The sequence below is a fragment of the Antedon bifida genome, chromosome 4, assembly GCF_963402885.1.
Source record: "Antedon bifida chromosome 4, ecAntBifi1.1, whole genome shotgun sequence".
NCBI lineage: Eukaryota > Metazoa > Echinodermata > Crinoidea > Comatulida > Antedonidae > Antedon > Antedon bifida.
In genome coordinates, this window is record NC_136229.1 from 1,099,288 (window position 1) to 1,119,859 (window position 20,572).

The 20,572-nt window shown below is 32.0% G+C and overlaps 1 protein-coding gene across 18 annotated transcripts in view; it reads right to left on the reverse strand.

Annotated features, from left to right (window-relative positions):
• Positions 1-20,572, reverse strand: part of LOC144841182 (protein scribble homolog) — a 60,443-nt gene that overhangs the window by 4,139 nt on the left and 35,732 nt on the right. For 4 of the 18 annotated variants that reach the window (XM_078697417.1, XM_078697416.1, XM_078697407.1 and 1 more), the window contains 20 exons: positions 19,151-19,300; positions 18,116-18,208; positions 17,945-18,025; positions 17,481-17,607; positions 17,022-17,224; positions 16,563-16,739; positions 15,492-15,899; positions 15,248-15,304; positions 14,964-14,978; positions 13,314-13,367; positions 12,691-12,753; positions 11,450-11,506; positions 10,061-10,171; positions 6,780-6,897; positions 6,215-6,371; positions 5,184-5,360; positions 3,983-4,077; positions 3,306-3,419; positions 1,863-1,915; positions 122-172 (listed from right to left, as the gene is read on the reverse strand). In XM_078697417.1, coding sequence (XP_078553543.1) covers positions 125-172; positions 1,863-1,915; positions 3,306-3,419; positions 3,983-4,077; positions 5,184-5,360; positions 6,215-6,371; positions 6,780-6,897; positions 10,061-10,171; positions 11,450-11,506; positions 12,691-12,753; positions 13,314-13,367; positions 14,964-14,978; positions 15,248-15,304; positions 15,492-15,899; positions 16,563-16,739; positions 17,022-17,224; positions 17,481-17,607; positions 17,945-18,025; positions 18,116-18,208; positions 19,151-19,300 — 2,358 coding nt within the window. In that variant the 3' untranslated portion in view covers positions 122-124. The remainder of the gene's footprint in view (positions 1-121; positions 173-1,862; positions 1,916-3,305; positions 3,420-3,982; positions 4,078-5,183; positions 5,361-6,214; positions 6,372-6,779; positions 6,898-10,060; positions 10,172-11,449; positions 11,507-12,690; positions 12,754-13,313; positions 13,368-14,963; positions 14,979-15,247; positions 15,305-15,491; positions 15,900-16,562; positions 16,740-17,021; positions 17,225-17,480; positions 17,608-17,944; positions 18,026-18,115; positions 18,209-19,150; positions 19,301-20,572) is intronic. The other 14 variants (XM_078697405.1, XM_078697403.1, XM_078697404.1 and 11 more) reach the window with 14 other exon arrangements.

A 20,572-nucleotide genomic window follows, 5' to 3' on the forward strand; every position in this document is an offset into this window, starting at 1 on the left:
CATAAATGGTAAGAAAGGAAGGAATATAAGTAAAAAACAAAATGAAATGAAAAAAACAAGAAAAGCGATGACATAGATTTGAGTGCGACGAGAACAACGCTGAAATTTGAAAACCTGTTACCTGTCAATCATCCTCATCTATAAATTGGATATCATCAAAATTCAAAGGATTCTACAAGTTTCAACGTAAATATAATATTATAAAATAAAAATATAATCATTTGGATTAGAGAAATAAAAAAGGTTTTGTTAAGAAATGATGATGGGGATAACTAAATGATGATGTAATGTAAATGATGATAACTAAATGATGATGTAATGTAAATGATGATAACTAAATGATGATGTAAGGTAAATGATGATGATGTAATGTAAATGATGATAACTAAATGATGATGTAATGTAAATGATGATAACTAAATGATGATGTAAGGTAAATGATGATGATGTAATGTAAATGATGATAACTAAATGATGTAAGGTAAATGATGATGATGTAATGTAAATGATGATGGAGATAACTAAATGATGATGTAATGTAAATGATGATGGAGATAACTAAATGATGATGTAATGTAAATGATGATGGAGATAACTAAATGATGATGTAATGTAAATGATGATGGTGATAACTAAATGATGATGTAATGTAAATGATGATGGAGATAACTAAATGATGATGGAATGTAAATGATGATGGAGATAACTAAATAATGATGTAATGTAAATGATGATGGAGATAACTAAATGATGATGGAATGTAAATGATGATGGTGATAACTAAATGATGATGTAATGTAAATGATGATTGTGATAAGTAAATGATGATGTAAAGTAAATAATGATGGTCATAACTAAATGATGATGATGATGTAATGTAAATGATAACTAAATGATGATGATGATAACTAAATGATGATGATGCAATGTAAATGATGATGATAACTAAATGATGATGGTGATAACTAAATTATGATGTAATGTAAATGATGATGATGATGATAACTAAATGATGATGATAACTAAATGATGATGGTGATAACTAAATAATGATGATGATGTAATGTAAATGATAACTAAATGATGATGATCTAAATGATGATGATGCAATGTAAATGATAACTAAATGATGATGGTGATTACTAAATGATGATGTAATGTAAATGATGATGATGATGATAACTAAATGATGGTGGTGATAACTAAATGATGATGATGATAACTAAATGATGATGTAATGTAAATGATAATGGCGATAACTAAATGATGATGGAATGTAAATGATAATGGTGTTAACTAAATGATGATGGAATGTAAATGATGATGGTGATAACTAAATGATGATGATGTATGTTTTTTCAGGCTTTGTATGTGAAGTACATCCTCCAACTTAATGCATTCATTTTTTTTTATTATGATGGAAATGAAGACTGATTTGATTTGAGATTGATTTGATGATACTAATGATTTATGGAAATAAAGATTGATTTGATGATGATGATTTAATGATTTGTCACAATTCATCGAGTGTAATATCTATCTGTCTATAGTTGTTAAATATAACATAATAAATTAAACAACATAATTAAGTATATACTTAAATTACATTCAAGTTGAGGAGTAGACTAAGTACTGAAGGATGATGCAGAAGGCATGCCAATATATAACATTCCATTATAACACACTGTATTAGATTATATACGCAGAAGTCATAACAAAAACATACTTTAAAACTAAGAATTATTTAATATGCAAGACTTATTTTTTAAGTCTACTGATATGTTGGCTATTAAACAAATAATTATGTGTCTTCTATAAAGAAGACTGTTTTTAAAATTTGATTGGTTGTAAAGGATACCTACCGTAGCAACATGCGAGGCCCTACCATTGGCTGGAACACCATCCAATCTCAGAGCTGAAAAACAAAACAAAATAACAAATAATATGTTTTATTTTAGGGTAACAACAGACTTGGAATCATTAAAGTATTAGCCGAGTTCCGGAGATCAAAGGGTTTATCTGTGGATGCGACACGATCAGTTCCACGCCTTTGGAGAATTCGTACATAGTACAGTACTGTTGGTAGCAGCCAGACATAAGATCAAAGAACTGTTATGAGTTCTGATCTTGGCAAGGCGAGCTCAGTGTCCTGTTGTTAGATTGCTTTGGTATTAGTAATAATTTACAGTATTTTTTGCATTTGTTTACCTTAGAATACAGTAATACCTAAAGAAGCAAAACTAAACAAAGATATACAGTATATCTATAAGATAATCTAACATTAGAGTGAGAGGTGGCCGAGCGGTTTAGACAGTGGAACCGTAATTACGTAGCCATAACATCGGCAAGGGTTCGAGGCTCACTCGCTCCATGGTTCTGGTGGTAGAACAAGTCTTCTCGGATAAGGACTATCAACCGTAGGTCCAGTGTACACATAGCTCATGTGCACTTTAAAGAACCTAGTACATCTTTCGAGATGAGTAGGGGGTTACCCCGGTGTACTAGTCCACACAAACACAGCCACTGTCACACCCACACGCTGTGCAATTGGGACTGGACCGTTTTATAGAGGTGTTTACCACCTGTTGGTCCAGATCCTTCACTAACAGAGTTAGTGAGAAGTTGAATAAAAAAAAAATAAATAAAAAAACATCTCTTAAAATATTTGGTTTAGTGGTTTAGCTTAGTTGCTTAGTTTCTAGTGGGCTGCCAAGCTGTGAGCACCAGAGTTAACTGCATCTTATGCATGCTTAAGCTGGTCTACAGTAGTTACTGTACATCTGACAATGCAAGTGCTTAACTCTCTTATACCTCCTTGTTGTAACTTAGGTAGGTTTCAGAATGTAATCTTTAATATTTAAGTAACCTGTATATACATAAATTAGCTTTTTATACCTATTTGCCACATCATATGTGATTTTTAGTATTATTGGTAAACTGTACAAAGCAGCAAGTGAACTTAGAAATCCCCAATATGAGTACACCACCACCAAAGCATGTACATTCTTGGACGGATACAGAATAGTGGAGCAGTGGCATAATGGTTATGAGCGCTCACTGGCTAAACCCAGGGGCCCCGGTGCCCAATGTACATTGACATGAATAATGTCAATGTTTCATTTTCACGAGGGTACGCACATATTGATTGGCTCATAGCCGCGTGGAGCGTCATGAAAACGAAACATTGACGTTCAATTTTATTTGCCGGTGCCGGACCTGTGACGGAACAGGTGTGAAAGACCATTTATTGCTGTATCCGCCCCTGTGTACAGTATACTGGAGCTCTGGTGCTAAGTGACACTTACCAGGGGAATTAGTTACATCATTACTTTCTTTAGCAACAGCTTGGATATAAGTCAGAGATGAAAACTGTTGCTTTGGTGGCGGTAAGATGGGTAACTCATCCATTGATCTTGCTACTAGTAGACCATCACATGTACATAAACAGTTATTAAACACAAACATAGTATGTAGCATAATGTGAGCTTTAAAGCTAGGCCTAATGATGTTGATGTATGTTGCTAATGTTGCTACTCATGATGATGATGATGATGCTGCTGATTAGCCTAAATCTTGGTTCCCACTTGGATGCAATGCAAGGACGTTAGCCCACCATACATAAGTAAGAGTGGGAACCAAGATTTAAAGTCAACAATTAATCCAGGACTTTGATCAACCACTAAGGTCTTTCCTTATTATTTACAGTATTTACAAAAAACAGTTATAAAACAACAATACATGATTAACAACAATAAACAATGTCAACAAAAATATTATAATAATATGTTAAAATTCATTCTTACAATCATCCATAGAAAACAAAATAACAAGATGCAAGTCTGATAAAGGATTTATGCGATTGGTCTATTATCATTACTACCTTCCCTTACTAGACTTTATATCAACACGTGATTGGACTGTCTATATCACATGACTAGCCATTCACTCTGTGATTGGTCATAATCTATTAAAGCCTCCTCACCTTGTGTTTCAGCTGATCTACTGAGTTGTTCCAATTCACGTGATTTAGCTAATACAATCTGAGCTTGTAAGGCTTCATCCTCTAAAGACTTCATCCTATCAATGGCAATCAATCAATCATGCTATCAATGCATTGTAAATAATCAATACATTTTGCAGCATAAAGCTCGGTCTACACTATCAAATTTTATGTGACAATAAAATGTGATGTGTCCATATATGGACATGATGATGTCATAGCACTACCATATTTGGGCATAGCACTACCATATTTGGGCATATCACTACGATATTTAGGCACATCACACTTTTTTTGTCAAACTAGTTTGATAGTGTAGACAGAGCTTAATATAATAGAAGTATGACTATCCAGGCCCATGTTTCATACAATAGCCAATGTGCGCAGCTCTCAATTAAATTATTAACAAGTGCAGTTCTCATTTGAGTGCATACTTCTTGCTTGAGTGCAACTCTCATTATACCATGGGCTTTCAGCTAAGTATAGCTCTAATTTAAAAGCAACTTAAGTGCAGCTGTTTAAATTAAGTGCAGCTCTCTCATTTAAGTGCAGCTCACTCAATTAAGTGCAGCTCTCTCAATTAAGTGCAGCTCTCTCAATTAAGTGCAGCTCTCTCAATTAAGTGCAGCACTTGGATTTTAAGTGAGCTCTCTCAATTAAATGCAGCTACAAAGGAAAGCTTTAAATAAAATGCAGCACTCAACTGAAAGCAGCACTCGAATATATTGTGAATCTATCAATAAAGCGCAGCCTAAATAGTATGCAGAGCATTTTGTTGTGCTTAGTTGATTATTTACAGTAGAGAAAACATGATGCTAGTTAGAGTACGAGCAACAAACTAAGTAACAAAGCAAGCTAACACAGACATAACAGTAAAACATGCTACATAAAGTACAACTAGAACAATTTGAAAAGAATCTATTGTTGTATGTTATAAAACTTTCTGCAAAATCCCTTGCCCTTTTGACAAGTGTGAATTTAATAGAGAACTTTTAGAGGTGCAACACGAATGTGAACCTGGGTGCCTGGCTAAAAGTTAACTACTTATGGCCACTCATGAAGGCAATGTAGATGCTGGTGATTGTAGATGATGATTTATGATGATAATATAACTGAAAAGCAGAGATATGTACATATTTCCCATATATCAATCTAATTTATAAGTAATAAGATAGGCCAGTACCTTGCAGAACGCCAGGCCGATCGTTTGTCAGCTTCTAAAGAACGCTTTTCGGCAGGGGACAGTTCCCCATCATCCGGCTTTACATCAGCATTGATATCATTTAGCCGATCATAATAACGCTTCTCGGCTTTTGCCGTACGGATATGAGGAGGAAGTTCAGTAGTAGGGGATGAAAAACTGAAAAGCATGGAAAGGTGAGTCTAATGTTATGCTGTCAAAATATACAATCAGTGGCACCACCAAATATGGTGATAGGAGAAAGCATTGAGAGGTGATTGTAATGTTATAGTGTAAAAATAGTAAGTGATTTCAGTGGTAACACCAACAAACTCAACTGGCCAAACAAAGCAAATTTAGGCTCTGCACCAGGTCAATGTAAGTGTGAACACAGGTCAATGTAAGTGTGGACACAGCTCAATTCAAGTGTGGATACAGTTCAATTTAAGTGTGGACACAGCTCAATTTAAGTATGGACACAGCTCAATTTAAGTATGAACACAGCTCAATATATGTGTAGAAACAGCGCAATGTGGACACATCTTAATAAACATTTAACAAAATGTGTTTCTTATTTTGAATACGAAAAAATGCATTTTCCAAAGAGAAGATAAAACATATTTCTGTCAATTTCCAGGACCATTTCAGCCAGCCCTTTTCTGACATGGTGCTACCACTGATTCCAGTCATCTAACAACTTGGTAAACTGTGCATCTATGGTTTATTTGGTCTGTATGATAACCCATTCCTTCGGCTAAAGGAATAGAACCTACAACTGATAGAGCAAAGAATTAAGAGAAGTATACATGCCAGAAAGATAAATTAGAAAACACTAAATTCAACAAGCAAGACAACAACTAAAGATCATGCTTTCATTCTAAAATGTATCATTTACAAATTTCATTTTCATGATCATAATAAAAGTTAAATCAACTTCAATATCAAGATATAGTAATTTTTTTCACAAAATATCTTTCACGAAGTACACATTTGTCAACACTTTTCTCCAACATATTTTAGTGTTCGATAGTTACCTGGCGTTGGTAGCATTGACTACGGCAGTAGTGTCCTCGTCCACTGCATTCAGTGAGTACTTGATAATGTCATCTTTCGTCATTGCTTTCATTCGTTGATCCTCGTCTTCTTTTAATAAGTTCAAGTCTTGACCGCTCACAAGGTCAACCTTTTTGCCTACAACATTATTTTAAAATGTAATTAGGAACGAAACTAAGAGGGCATCCCCCTCTAATCCATCGATTTACATCATGGTTCATCTGACTTCTGAACAAGCTTCAGAGCTATTGGTTACCTTTTTGCATTTAGATTCCACCCAGCTTTCCGGCCAGCTTTCTCAGGAGCTTGTGTTTAAAATTAAAAAATTTTGCAAAAAAAAAAGGTGGGATCATACACACATTACATTAACAATCGATTAACCAACGTCTTGTGTCATCCTAAACTAGGGTGGGATTATAATCGAACATGGGATTATACTCGGCCATTATCAACGGAGTCGAGTTGAACAGAACTGTCAGAATTTCAACTCATGAAAATATTCCATTCAAATCATAAACATATATTATTGGTATTATTAATAAATACCTGATTTGGGTGTAGATTGTGTTTGTTCTTCTATCCTTGTTTCAAAGTGTTTCCATTTATCTCTAAAAGCTAAGCCTTCCGGTCCTGAACCATCATTACTTGCATTATGATTCTCATACTAAGTAAAACATTGATACAATATTGATAAAATATTGATAAAATGTTGATAAAATATTGATAAAATGTTGATAAAATGTTGATAAAATGTTAATAAAATGTTGATAAAATATTGATAAAATGTTGATAAAATGTTGATAAAATATTGATAAAATGTTGATAAAAAATGCTACAAAATGTATAAAATGTTGATAAAATATTGATAAAATAATGTTAAAATATTGATAAATAAAATGTTTAGTTTGTGAATCTCTAGAAACTTTTTAAAAAATACAAAAACTGAACTTGAATATTTGTGTAAAGGTCTGTATAGATTTTCAAATTTCCTATTTTGATGGCCATGACATGATCATGTTACCAAATATAGTCATCACAAGACCATATAGTAATGGTGAAATTCCCATATTCTCATATGTGGTATAGTTTTTTCATGTTTCAAGTAATCAAATGTGATTTTTGAATGATGTATCTTGACTTTAAAAATGTTGTACTAAGGAGAGGATGGTTAACAAACATAATTAAATCAAATGTTAAAAAGCATTAAAATAAGCTGAATTATGAAAATAACAAAAAGAAATATTTATAAAAAAGCAAATTAATATTTATAAAAGCAAAAAAAAAAAAAAAAAAAAAAAAAGGGGAAAAAATGTTGAAAAGTTATATCATCTTTATTAAATAAATGAATATTGATAATCATGAATATTCATAAGCATAAATATTCATATTCATGAATATTTATAAGCATGCAAAGCAAACAAAATGCAATTAATAAAGCAAATGTTGATCAATTTGGTCAATGTGATGAGTAGATTGATGTGATTGGCTAATTACAAGTTACTCTAAATGTATCTGAATAACAAAACACCAATAATTATATATCTAAGCATTTCACTTAGTATAATTATACCATATGTACCCTAGTAGTATCAAATGCTGTATATTATTAGATATCATTATTAAATGCATGTAATGTAGTGAAGAAGATATTGGGAATGGGGAGTGAGTGGGGATGGGAGAAAAGGGTGTTGCAAAGGGGCTAACAAGGTAGGTAGTCAGTCGGTCATTCATTCACAACAAAGAGATACACTCATTGGTTATATGTTTTTATCATAAAATAGCTTTAAAAGCTAAAATTGACATTTATATGTGTAATGCTCTACATCTAACAGATTATAAAATTATTAGTATATTTCAGAAAAACATAAAAAATATAATTTTGAAAGAAATGTTAGTTTTAAACTGAAATAAGGGTTAAATAAAATGGATAGATCCATCGCTTCATAGTTCGTGTACAGATGCATTGTGGGAACACAAAAAAGCATAAAAACCTCTTTTGAATTCTTAGTAAGAAACAATTCATAATCAACCAAAGTGAAAATAATGTGTTAAAGTAAAACATACACTACATGTATGGAAACATTTTATTTAATTAAATCAGAAAAATAGATTTAGGTTATAAGATTCAAAAACCAAAACAATTGTAAATTCTATACAAATTCTAAACCTATAGATTATGAAGTCAACCAACAACAACAGCTGAAAAAAACAACAATCTAAAGCATTGTCTACGAGTATCAGAAATTGAGGTTAAAAACAACAAACACAGACTAATGGCTAAAATCAGCGCTACATGAACAAACATAAACTAATGGTCAGTAGAAATTGATGTTACGAAGTGAACAAACATGAGCTTAATGGTCAGTAGAAATTGGCATTATGAAAATTACAACCTATGGTCAGCAGAAATCGCCAATTATGAAATCACAGCCTAATGGTCAGCAGAAATCGCCATTTTATAAAAATCACAGCCTAATGGTCAGCAGAAACACCATTACGAAATGAAGAAACATAAACTAATGAACAGCAGAAATCGATGTTAAGAAATGAACACGGAATAATGAACAGCAGATGAATGAACTGGTTGAGAAACGTTGAGTGAATCTCACCTTTGGTGTAAGAGGGGGCGTATCTAAACTATAAGTAGAGGAATGCCGGCTGGATGTGCTAGCCAGTGATAAACGGCTAATTCGCAATGCTTCTTCTCTTGCGTTTCTAGTAGCTGCTCTCATAGCAACCTGATTCTTCTAAAGTAACCAACAAACAAAAGATAAGTGAAGATGAAAGGATGATTGAAGGAAGTACAGGGCTTCCTTCCCCAAATACAAACTTGAATTTGTTTATCTGGGAAAGGAGATTTAGGCAATCATTAGGGACCATGTCAAAATTATTCTACATTTACATGTTTGTTTGGGATAATCCTACACACATATTGTTAAGTTTAGTGACTTTCTCATAAACTTCTACATAAAAAAAAAACTAAAATTATTATATTATTACAGTTAAAAAAATGTAGTTACTGCAGTAACTGCAGTGGAATAATTTTGACATGGTCCCATAATGCATTAGTATTGGTTACTTTAAACACAAACCCAACATTGTAGTGATAAATAAGTGTAAACTAAATTTACTAAATGGCATCTTTATTTAATATGAATTTATTCCTCAAGTGTAAATGGATTAATAAATATATAAATGTGTGACTCTACTTGTAATTTTGTGTGAAGTATAAAACATACACATATGATACAATTTATATATTTATGCAGAATTTTAACTGGTTAATTGGTTCAGTGGTTCACAAGTATCAACTTAAAACTAGTCATATCTTGGGTTCGATTACCAAAAAAAAAAAAAGAATGTGTGATGTTTTTACAAGTAATACAAAACGTACTGATCTGAGAATTTGGTACAGATTTACATGAAATATCTGAGACAAATGGATTGTTTTAATTATGAGGATTCAATATTGTATTAAAAAAACATTTCACATTCAGAAATGAAACCAACATTTGCCATTAAATTAAATGGATTATTAATTAATACTTGTGTATGTTTTATACTTCTTTCTGTTTATCTACCAGTTTACCAAAAATGTATTTAGAAATAATAGAAAAACTATAACCACAATTTCATTAAAAAGGACATTAAAGAATTATACAAATTCTACAGACGAGAAAACAGAGGGCGGTATAACAAATGCTACTTTAAGAGTACATTAAGCACAAGACAAGAGACTTAAGACAAGGAAGGACAAGAAACTGGTAGAACAAGCTGGCATACTGGAATACATACAATTAGCAAGCAATCAACATAAACCATTTTACCTCGGGGGTAAGCAGAGGGCTTGTTGAGCCAGACGAGGTCTCTGGCCTACCATCACGTCCTCCTCCTCGTTTGGGGGGCTTAGGCGCAATTGGAGGTGGAACAACCCGCTTCTGTTGATAATGTGATTCAATGATGCGATTGCGGAAAATAAGAATTAGTAACATTAAAATAAAATAATTTAAAGAAAAGAAAATTGTTTGTTTTTTTTTGCAAATACATTTTGAATTAAATTTGTTTTGAATCCCAAAAAAGAAAACATAAAATCATACAATGAGAGTATAAGAATAATAGGCTGCATTTTTATAAAAAATCATTTTAATTTAAAAATGGGTCCTAAAAAAATGATGACAATATAAATTTAAAGGCGAGGATAATTTTAATTTGTAAATTTCATAAATTAAAGACCATTAATTTGAAATTGAGATATAGTTTTAATAATTTAAAATATCATTCTCCTCTGAATTTACAATTATAAAATACATGTAATCAATATCATCAGGGTACCATATAGTTGTTTTTTTAGGTTTTTGATGGAAGATGCTATATAATATATTATGCTATATTTCTAAATTTGGACTCTCATAATGCTTCAATGCAAAGTAAATAAATGAATCATGCAGTAAGAACAGCAAATCATACTATAAAGAAAATAACAAAAGAATATAAAACATAAAAACAGTTATCATTTCTGATATTGAGTATATAAAAAGAGTTTAACCAACTAAAACCCAACACCCATGAGTTCCCCAAACCCATCACCTATGGGTTGCCCTAAAACCAGTCATCCGTGGCGGGTTGCCACAAAACCCATGAGTTCCCCCAAACCCATCACCTATGGATTGCCCTAAAACCAGTCACCCGTGGCGGGTTGCCCCAAAACCTATGAGTTCGCCCAAAACCTGTCACCTATGGGTTGCCACGAAATGTCTGACATTTGGAATATATACATAGGAAAGAATTCAGGATCTTTACATTAAAGGTGTGTTCACACTGAACTTGTTCTGGTAAGATTGACCAATCACAGTAACTTTCCTGGATTGGAAACTTTTAGTTCTCACAATTTAAGGTGGTGTCTGTTATTTATATTGAGAATTTGTTTAATACTAACATGCTATTTATGTAATATTATAGACCTTTCCTCCTGATTTTACTTTCACTGTTTGTATAAAACAACATTTTCTATCACTTATTATTTTTTCTCCACATATGATCATACTCCAAGAATCTTTATAATTCTTTACAGGAGTATTGTACAGTCTATCAATTCTTTCAACATCATCTTGTGTCTGTACATTTCTAAAATTTGTAGTCGACTTCTGTCTATTTGTAACTCGATGCAATCAATTTATTTTCAAGATTTTTAAACATAATATGGAAAGGTTACTTACTTGGAAATGACTGTGTTCTTGCTCAGCGTTCACTTGCCCATTCTCAGTTCTGGGTTTCTGAAAAAAATTAAAAATTATAAGTCAATATCTTTATTATTTTAATATTATTTTCCAAGAAAATACATCTTAGTAAATCTTTAAAACACAGTTAGGTCATGTCAAAGAACGTATAACATTATTTAAAATAAGAAACACAAATATTTATTTTAAAGTTAGCAAAATGGGAGGAGCTTCAGTTAATAGCACAGTATTTGAATGACATCTTAGGTCATGTCAAAGGTCGGGTCAAACATTTATAAATTAAGTAAAATTTGAAAAGTGGGAGGAACTTCAGTTAATAGCACAATATTTGAATGACATCATAGGTCATGTCAAAGGTCGAGTAAAGTTTTCAAAATGGGAGGAGCTTCGTATTCAGTTAACTAAGCATGAAACAAAACAGCAACTAATCTACTTTTACAACAAATTGCTAATAAAATCAAGAATTACATTTCTTAACATTTCTCAGTTTCATACAACGCAATAAAAACATTGGAAAAATGAAATAAATCATTCACATAAAAGTATTAAATTCAACAGCATTTAATTTTATATAAAAAAAGTTGAACTTAAACACACTTAGTTGGGAATAAAAGGTTACTACAAAACTAGGATGTTTGAAATTTCATAATTGAATAAAATTACAGAAATTTTAAAATAAAAATCAATAAATTATGATTGTATAAGACATTTGGCTAATAAAAATACACTGTACTGTAATTTTTAGCATAACACAAAGCAATTAATTTAACAAAAGAACAATTTGACAGCGATTTGGAAACCAACAAAATTAAGGATATGCTTAAACAAAATAAGGGTATGCTTAAACAAAATAAGGGTATGTTTAAACCAAATAAGGATATGTTGAAATCAAATAAGGGTGCTTTTAAACCAAATAAGGAAATGTTTAAATCAAATAAGGATATATTTAAACCAAATAAGGATATGTTTAAACCAATAAGGATAAGTTAAACCAAATAAGGATATATTTAAACCTAATAAGGATATGTTAAACCAAATAAGGGTGTGTTTAAACCAAATAAGGATGTGTTTAAACCAAATAAGGATATGCTTAAACCAAATAAGGATATGTTGAAACCAAATAAGGATATGATGAAACCAAATAAGGATATGTTGAAACCAAATAAGGATATGATGAAACCAAATAAGGACATGTTTAAACTGTATTTTTGCTGACTTACTGATTGAGGTGTTTGTTTATCAATTGTTTCTTCAGTCTCCAATCTAGAGACCTCAATGTGAAGCTAAGAATGATGGACAGTAAACTATGATGAGTGACATGGACACACCATGGACAGACAGACAAACAGGTCATCAACATGTTAACATGCATCAAATGCACACATGTTCACATGAGCAAACATGTTCACATGAACACACATACGCTGACGTCTGCATTCACATTTGAACACAGATATATGTGTACACATAACAAACACATACACATGGGAATAAGGACACACACATGCTGACGTCTGCGTTCACATATGAACACAGATATATGTGTACACATAACGAACACACACACGTTCACATAAGAACACAGATATCTGTGTACACATAACATAAATAAAACACACACATGGACAAATGAAACTGAACACAAGCAAATGCTGACAAACATGGGAAAACGTGCAATGTGAACATACAAATGAACATATGATGTGAACACGCATAGAATTATATAGGCAAGTGATCACATATTATATATATACATCTTTCTCTTGTGAACTCATTCATTGTTGAAGGTAATACGTTTTGAAAAACTGAATTAGAATTTAAAAAAAGTCTAAATTTGATTTACCCCTTCTGCCAGCAACCTTTCTGTCTCTTCCTGCCTCAGTCTCGTCATTTCCTCCTAATTTCCATAAAAAATGAGTATCAATTAAAATAATAAAGACTGGTATTTAGTAATTTATTCAGTTAATCATTTTAGATACAGATTGATGTTAGTTATTATTGATTAATATAAACATTGCTCATATTATTGACTGTATTATATATTTTTGTAATTTATCAGTAATTGTATACTTTATTTAATTTGTATCTTGTATGTTCTGGCTTTAATATTAGTTCTGGCTTTTGATGTGATGACCTATGACTTAGTTACTTCCTATTAATTTAATTGTGTGCATGCAAGGACATTGGGATGTGCTTCTAATTCCTCTACACATTTGATTCCCTAATTTTATTTACAATTCTAGACGACACAATATGTCTAGGTCATAAGTTGTAGGTCAAATTTAAAGATCCCTATTTTTGGAGGCATGCTTGATCGGTAACAGAACGCTTCTTTCGCAAATATTTTTCCATAATTAATCAAATAATGTGACACAGATGAAAATACTTGACAAAAAGTAGTATTATTGTTTAATAATATAGAATATATAAATTAAATATAATGAAATTATGACACATAAAAATGAAATGAAGTGTATGTTGGCAACAACTGCTGGCCATTTGTTTAAATTTAAATGAAAATTGATTTAATAATAAAATAGCCCATATTGTTTTTAAATAAAAATTAAAGAAATCTAAAATAAAATATAATTGAATGATTGTTAATAACAATTTTAAATAAATTAATTTAAGAAATATTTTTTCCCATTAAATAAAGATGCTCTAAGATGATATCATTGAAAGAACCCATGATAAACATAAAAATCATGCAGAGATGTAATGAAGAAAACGGCAAAATTAACCAAATCACCACAAGATCAGATTATTGTTATAAGTTTTTTAAAAAGTATGTGTGATAAATTGTGATAGATAATGCAGACAGTGTAAAGTGTGATTTAACCTATTCTAGAATGTTAGAGTGTAACCAAGCTAGCAGAGTCATTTAACTTGAAATAATAATAAAACTGTGAAGTTGATTAAAAAGAAGTATTACTGCAGTATGTTCATCTATAAGCTTGCTTTCTACTTGGATGTAACGCAAGTGAGTTGACAAATGAAAGGTGACGCTTAAGTTTATCAATCATGTCATATTGGTTGGTTGGTACAACTTATAACTTTATAATTTTTTATTTTTCGATTATTATATTTTGATATTTGTTGTATTTGTTATGATGTAAGATAAAAGCACCAAATAAATTTTATTTACATTATTATTGTGTTAATTCAAGTGTGCTATGGATTTCTGCATATAGTGTAAATTTAAAATAATAATATTAACATTGTGTGTTACAATAGGTGTGCATTTATGTGTACATAATGAATCACAATACACTACAGAATATCCCATAACAGTAATTAGAAATAAAACAAATGAAGTTAGTCACTAAAGCTCTGTCTACCAAAAAAAGTGTGATGTGCCCAAATATGGTAGTGATATGCCTAAATATGGTAGTGATATGAGATCATCATGTCCATATATTGGCATATCACGTTTTTGTCACATAAAGTTTGATAGTGTGGACAGAGCTTTACACCTCTAAACAAATCTATTTACCTCAACATGTTTTCTCTGTGAAAAATGAAAATAAAAAGATGCAAACCAAAATTGATATAAAGTGCAAAAATGGAAAAAAACCCCAATATAATGAAACTATTTTACAAGCAATAATGATATCTAAATATAAAAGAAATTGTTGAAATATATATATAAGTAAAAACAATTTGTGATTAGAGGTCATGGGTTGCTAAGAAACAAGTAACAAATCAAGTTAATTGTAAATAGCTATATTTACTATTGGCATTGGTTAAACCGTTTCCAATGACCAAGCTGATACTTACCACTTTCTCTAGATCTTCTTGTTCCCAACGTTCAGTTTCATCATGAAATTCACACTCCTGAACAAAAAAATAAAATACAATCAACTTTTTAAAATATGGCACATCTTACTGTAGGACCAACTATTTATTTCAGAAGTTTTAACACATTTTTTTTAAAGATTCACAGTATCTATCACTCCAACTTCACCAAATTTGACAGAGATATAGACTGCAACCTCCAAGACTGTTCACCGTATCCACTAACCTGGTTTAATTTTCTAAGTTCTTCTGGTGACATCTCCCTATCAATAGATGAAAGACTTTCCTGACTGGTGTGCGTATTTCTATCCGATATTCCTTGACCTGCTAACGTTGGCGGTACAACGTCCGGATCGTACCCTTCACAAACAAGTACTGTTAACACTTCGCCAGCTCCCCGAAGCAGTCTAACGGCTTCCGTATGTGATGACCCTAGTAAACTTTGACCGTTGACCTCAAGAATTCTATGTCCAACTAATAATCGTCCATCCCTTTTAGCTGCACCTGAGGCATTTACTTTTGATATAAAAATTCCTTCATCTGTTTTGTCCAAGGGGTTGCCAGGATGTCCTTTATTTCCGCCCCTAATGCTGATGCCTAGTTTTTCTCCTGGAGTTTTCAGTATTTTAATTTCCTGATTAAAAAAGAAAAATAGATAGAAATTAGAAATTAAAATAAAAACGTTTTTGTGAAAAAAACAAGAACATTTATTGCCAACAATAACAATAAATAAAGATGCAATTAGTGAGAAAATTAATTTGGTGTAAAGACAGAAATTGTTTTAACCATTTAAAAGGAGATACAATGGGACCACATACAATATAAAAAAAAAACCTCCAAAAAATTAACCGTGTGAGATGTGTAGACAAATACGAAGCATTTAAAACACTCAGCCAATTACCTTTAGATGCTGTATACGAATAGCATTATAAATAAAAGAAAAACTTGGTTCTATTATAAACAATAAAATTAAAGCACACACTCATGCATATTCATCAGCAGTGACCTTTAACTTCACTGAATATTCAAATGTCACCATGTAGAATTACAAGATGTATCGGTGATGGATCTGATATAAGCATTATTACTTGTAAATCTATTGGAGGCTTGTCATTACAAGTATCTGTGATGGATCCGATATAAGCAATATTACCTGTAAGCCTATTTGGAGGTTTGTTATGTCTAACTACAAGGTGTATCTGTGATGGATCCGATATAAGCAATATTACCTGTAAATCTATTAGAGGTTTGTCATTACAAGGTGTATCTGTAATGGATCTGATATAAGCAATATTACCTGTAAGCCTTCTGGAGGTTTGTCATGTCTAACTACAAGGCGTATCTGTGATGGATCCGATAGGAGAGCCGTGACTGCTTCAGCGTGGCTTGCTTGCTGAACGTCGATACCATTAACTTCTATTACACGATCACCAACACATAAGTTGGTTTTGGCGGCAGCACCGTTTGCAACAATCTAAGCATAAAAAAAACACCAAAATATGGGTGATAAGTGGTACAATTTGAGACACTTTGAAGTTAAAAATACTTTAAGAGTAACGTATTGACAGACTCTGTTCTGACAATATATTCTCACATCCAAGAACTAATCCTTCAGAGCTCTATATTTGAGTATGTGCCTCTTGTGCACTTGTATCACTTAACATTCTCATGGCTATGGCTACCTGTAACAAAACTATACTGTTATTTGAAAGGTAAAACACTTGTATAGGATGTATTCTGTAATAAAGAAACTGACCTTAGATATAAAAACACCAGGCTCATCTGCACCAAATGGATGACTGGAATGATCACTTCCTCCTACAATACTGAGGCCTAGTGGACCCCCACTTCTTAGTAGTAATATCTCTTCCATTTTTGGCTCCTCTTCTATAACCTCATCCTCTCTGGAGCCTGGGAAATCTTCCATGAATGACAGGTTGAATGTTGGTGGGTTGTGCACTTAGATAAAATAATAACGTATTATTGCTAGTTTTGTAACTTTACGAGGTCTAATGAATGATTGTAAAATAAAAAAGTAATGGATTGGTCTACTAGCGTTCCTGCTCCAACATATGAAGAAAAAAACTAGAAACATGACTAAACTTTGGCTTTAGTTTATACAAGATTAAAAAATTATGTTTATATTAGCAGCTTTTGTGAAATTCTGGTACACTGCCTACACAAATCCTCTCAAAGCTGAAAATATCACACTTACTGACAATAGGTTGATGGTGGACAATATCTGTTGTTTCTCTGTACACCAGCATGTTGATCTCTGTTGCTGTTGTCAACAACTTTACGGCTTCCTCGTGCCTTGTACTCGTCACATCACAACCGTTTATCTAACACAAAAAATAACCAAGAATTCATCAAATAAAATGTATTTGTACTAAGCTTTGTCTACACTATCAAACTAGTTTGACAAAAAAAGTGTGATATGCCCAAATATGGTAGTGATACTCAAATAATCAAGAATTCATCAAATAAAATGTATTTGTATTAGTTTCTTGTTTAGTATCTTAGAAAAGTACTCTGATACAGAGTAACATGTTTGTCACATGTTACAGTGTATTCATTTTTTAAAGGTTAGGGTAATATCAAAGCAATAGCAATGTCACGCGTGACACTGTATTCAGGAATTTGCCTCCTGACAGACATAAAATGACAGATAAAATTTACCTCTATAACTTTGTCGCCAACTCTTATAGAACCTGACCTATCTGCAGCACCTCCTTGTGAAATTCTTGAGATAAATATTGACTAAAGTAGAAATAAATAAAAAGTTAAGTTTTTTTTTCAATATATACCGGTACTTAAAGTGTAAGTACAAAAAAAAAGTATATTGCTTACATCATCATGACCTTTGTAGGGCGTTGACCCCTTGCCTCCTGCTATACTAAATCCAAGACCATTTCTATCTTTGCTCAGCTTCACCCAAATTTTCTAGAAACACGACAAAATATGAACAAAAATTGTGGTTTCAAAAAGTTATGTGCATTAATAAAACTCATCATAGGTGTATTATTAGCTACACAACTGGTTTGGCTTATTATTTTATTATTGTTTGCGTTAATAAACCTTTCCTATGGTGTGTAGTTATTTATATTCATGGCTGCTTATTTATAGGAATAGAAATGTTCAACTATTGTATTGCAAACCAAAAAGCGTGACCATGGAGCAATTGGTGAATTTTTATTTCCTTGATTTTATTTTATTTTTGATTTTATATAACTGGATTGGCAGTGGAGTGCATGGTGTATGTCAGCCAAAGGAGTTTGTGTGCAAGATATCTTGTGGACATGTCCACCTTGGTTCAAGAAATAATCCATTAGTTTTTGTCCAGACCCTGACACTCACAGGGGTGGATAAGAAATTAATGTTTCTTTAATGAATGTGATAATATTCTGCTTAGTTTGTGATTTCCATCATTGAGTTTACACCTTTAATTAGTGCTAAATATTTCATCTGAAGTGATTTAAATGTAGGCAGATGTTTGCTCTCTTGGAGTGCTGTCTACAAGAGTTAAAATAAAATTAGATCAGATGGCACCATCACCAGTGAAGGGTGTGAACTTTAGTGTTTTGTTGTTTTTATTATACCCATGTCCAAATGTTGGATTTCATACCTGATAGAGCTTTTCTTCTAGTCTAGTCTAATAGCAAACAGGATATAAATTCAATGTTATATAAAAGAATGTAATTTGATACAGTGTCTATGTCAGGCTGCTACAAAGGCTTTAAGAACCTATTGTTTGTTAAATCCAATTGTATCATTAAAACCTTTCCATTGTATAGAGAAAGCATTATATATCAATCGCTCCCTCAGTTTGGCTTAAAAGATTTGATTTCTGTATTACTGTATGTAAAAGAAATGTACCGTACTTACTTCTCCAACAACTTGCTTAACAGGTTCTGGAGCAAACGAGACGCCTTGTCTCTCCTGAGGGCGCAACCCTGGTGATGGTGGTGGGGAAGTCTGTGGTGGCGTAGTCTGTGGTGGCGTAGTCCGTGGTGCCGTTGACTGTGGTGGCGCAGACTGTGGAAGTAAAGAATTAGTAAGCGCTGGTTAATACCAAGACAAGCTAGCCAATAGATATGTGTATATACATGCAATATGTGTGACATACCAAGGCAATCTAACAACAGGACACTGAGCTAGCCTTGCCAAGATAGGAACTTGTAACAGTCCTTTGATCTTATGTCTGGCTGCAACAAATACCAACAGTACTGTACTATGTATATATTCTTTGCGCCATGCAGTGTCTGTTAAAGGGTGTGGAACTGATCGTGTCGCAGCCACAGATAAACACTTTGATCTCCGGAGCTCAACATCCTGTTGTTAAATTGCCTTGGACATACGCAGTGCATAACATTGAATTTTTATTTTGCAAATTTCTGCATTTTATTTCTCTTTTCTTTCTACCCAACCTAGTGTATTTACAATTACAGGATTATTTGTTTAGTATCATAGATACAGCATCACATGTGACATTGTTCTTACAATACAGGCATCTCATATAATACACATGTAATGCTGTATCACAGAAATTGCCTGATAACTGTAAAAACAGTAGGAATTGTACCAAGAGTAAGCTCTTAAATTTAAGATTGCTTTTTTTGGTTCATAGAAAAGCAGAATTATTTCACCAACAGCCATGCAATGTTAAGCCTCAATGACATAGTAATAATATGTGTGATAATAATAACATTAACAACCATGATTTATATTATAACAATATATTGAATACACGAATTAATACTGTATCAATAATTATACAGTAACTATAATATCAATTAAATATTAACAATATTATAGAAATGATATCAATTATATTAACAATATTATTATATCAATTATATTAAGTGATAATAAATATAATACAATTAAAATGAGTCAATGATGATATGCTATGGATTTATTTTACCCACTTACAATGAAGTATTTTAGTAAATAGTCAGATTTTACCAGATATAAAATGGTCTTTGTCAGATTAAGTAGACACTCTTCTGTCTATTGTTCCCTAACTAGGGTGAAATACTGTATATGTTTAAAGACTACAGCAAACCCTTATTCAGGGGCACATCTAATAACATGACACTTTGGTCCTAAAGGTGTCCCTTTATACAGGTTCTACTGTAGTACCAAACAGATATTATTATTATTTAATAAGTGTTTTTTTACGGTTAAAGTGGTTATGTAAACAATATATTAACATGAAAATTAATCTGATCTGATATAGTATATATATATATTGGAACATTTCGGAAAATAGTATTTTTCTTTGAATACAGAAGTGAAATTAGTGTT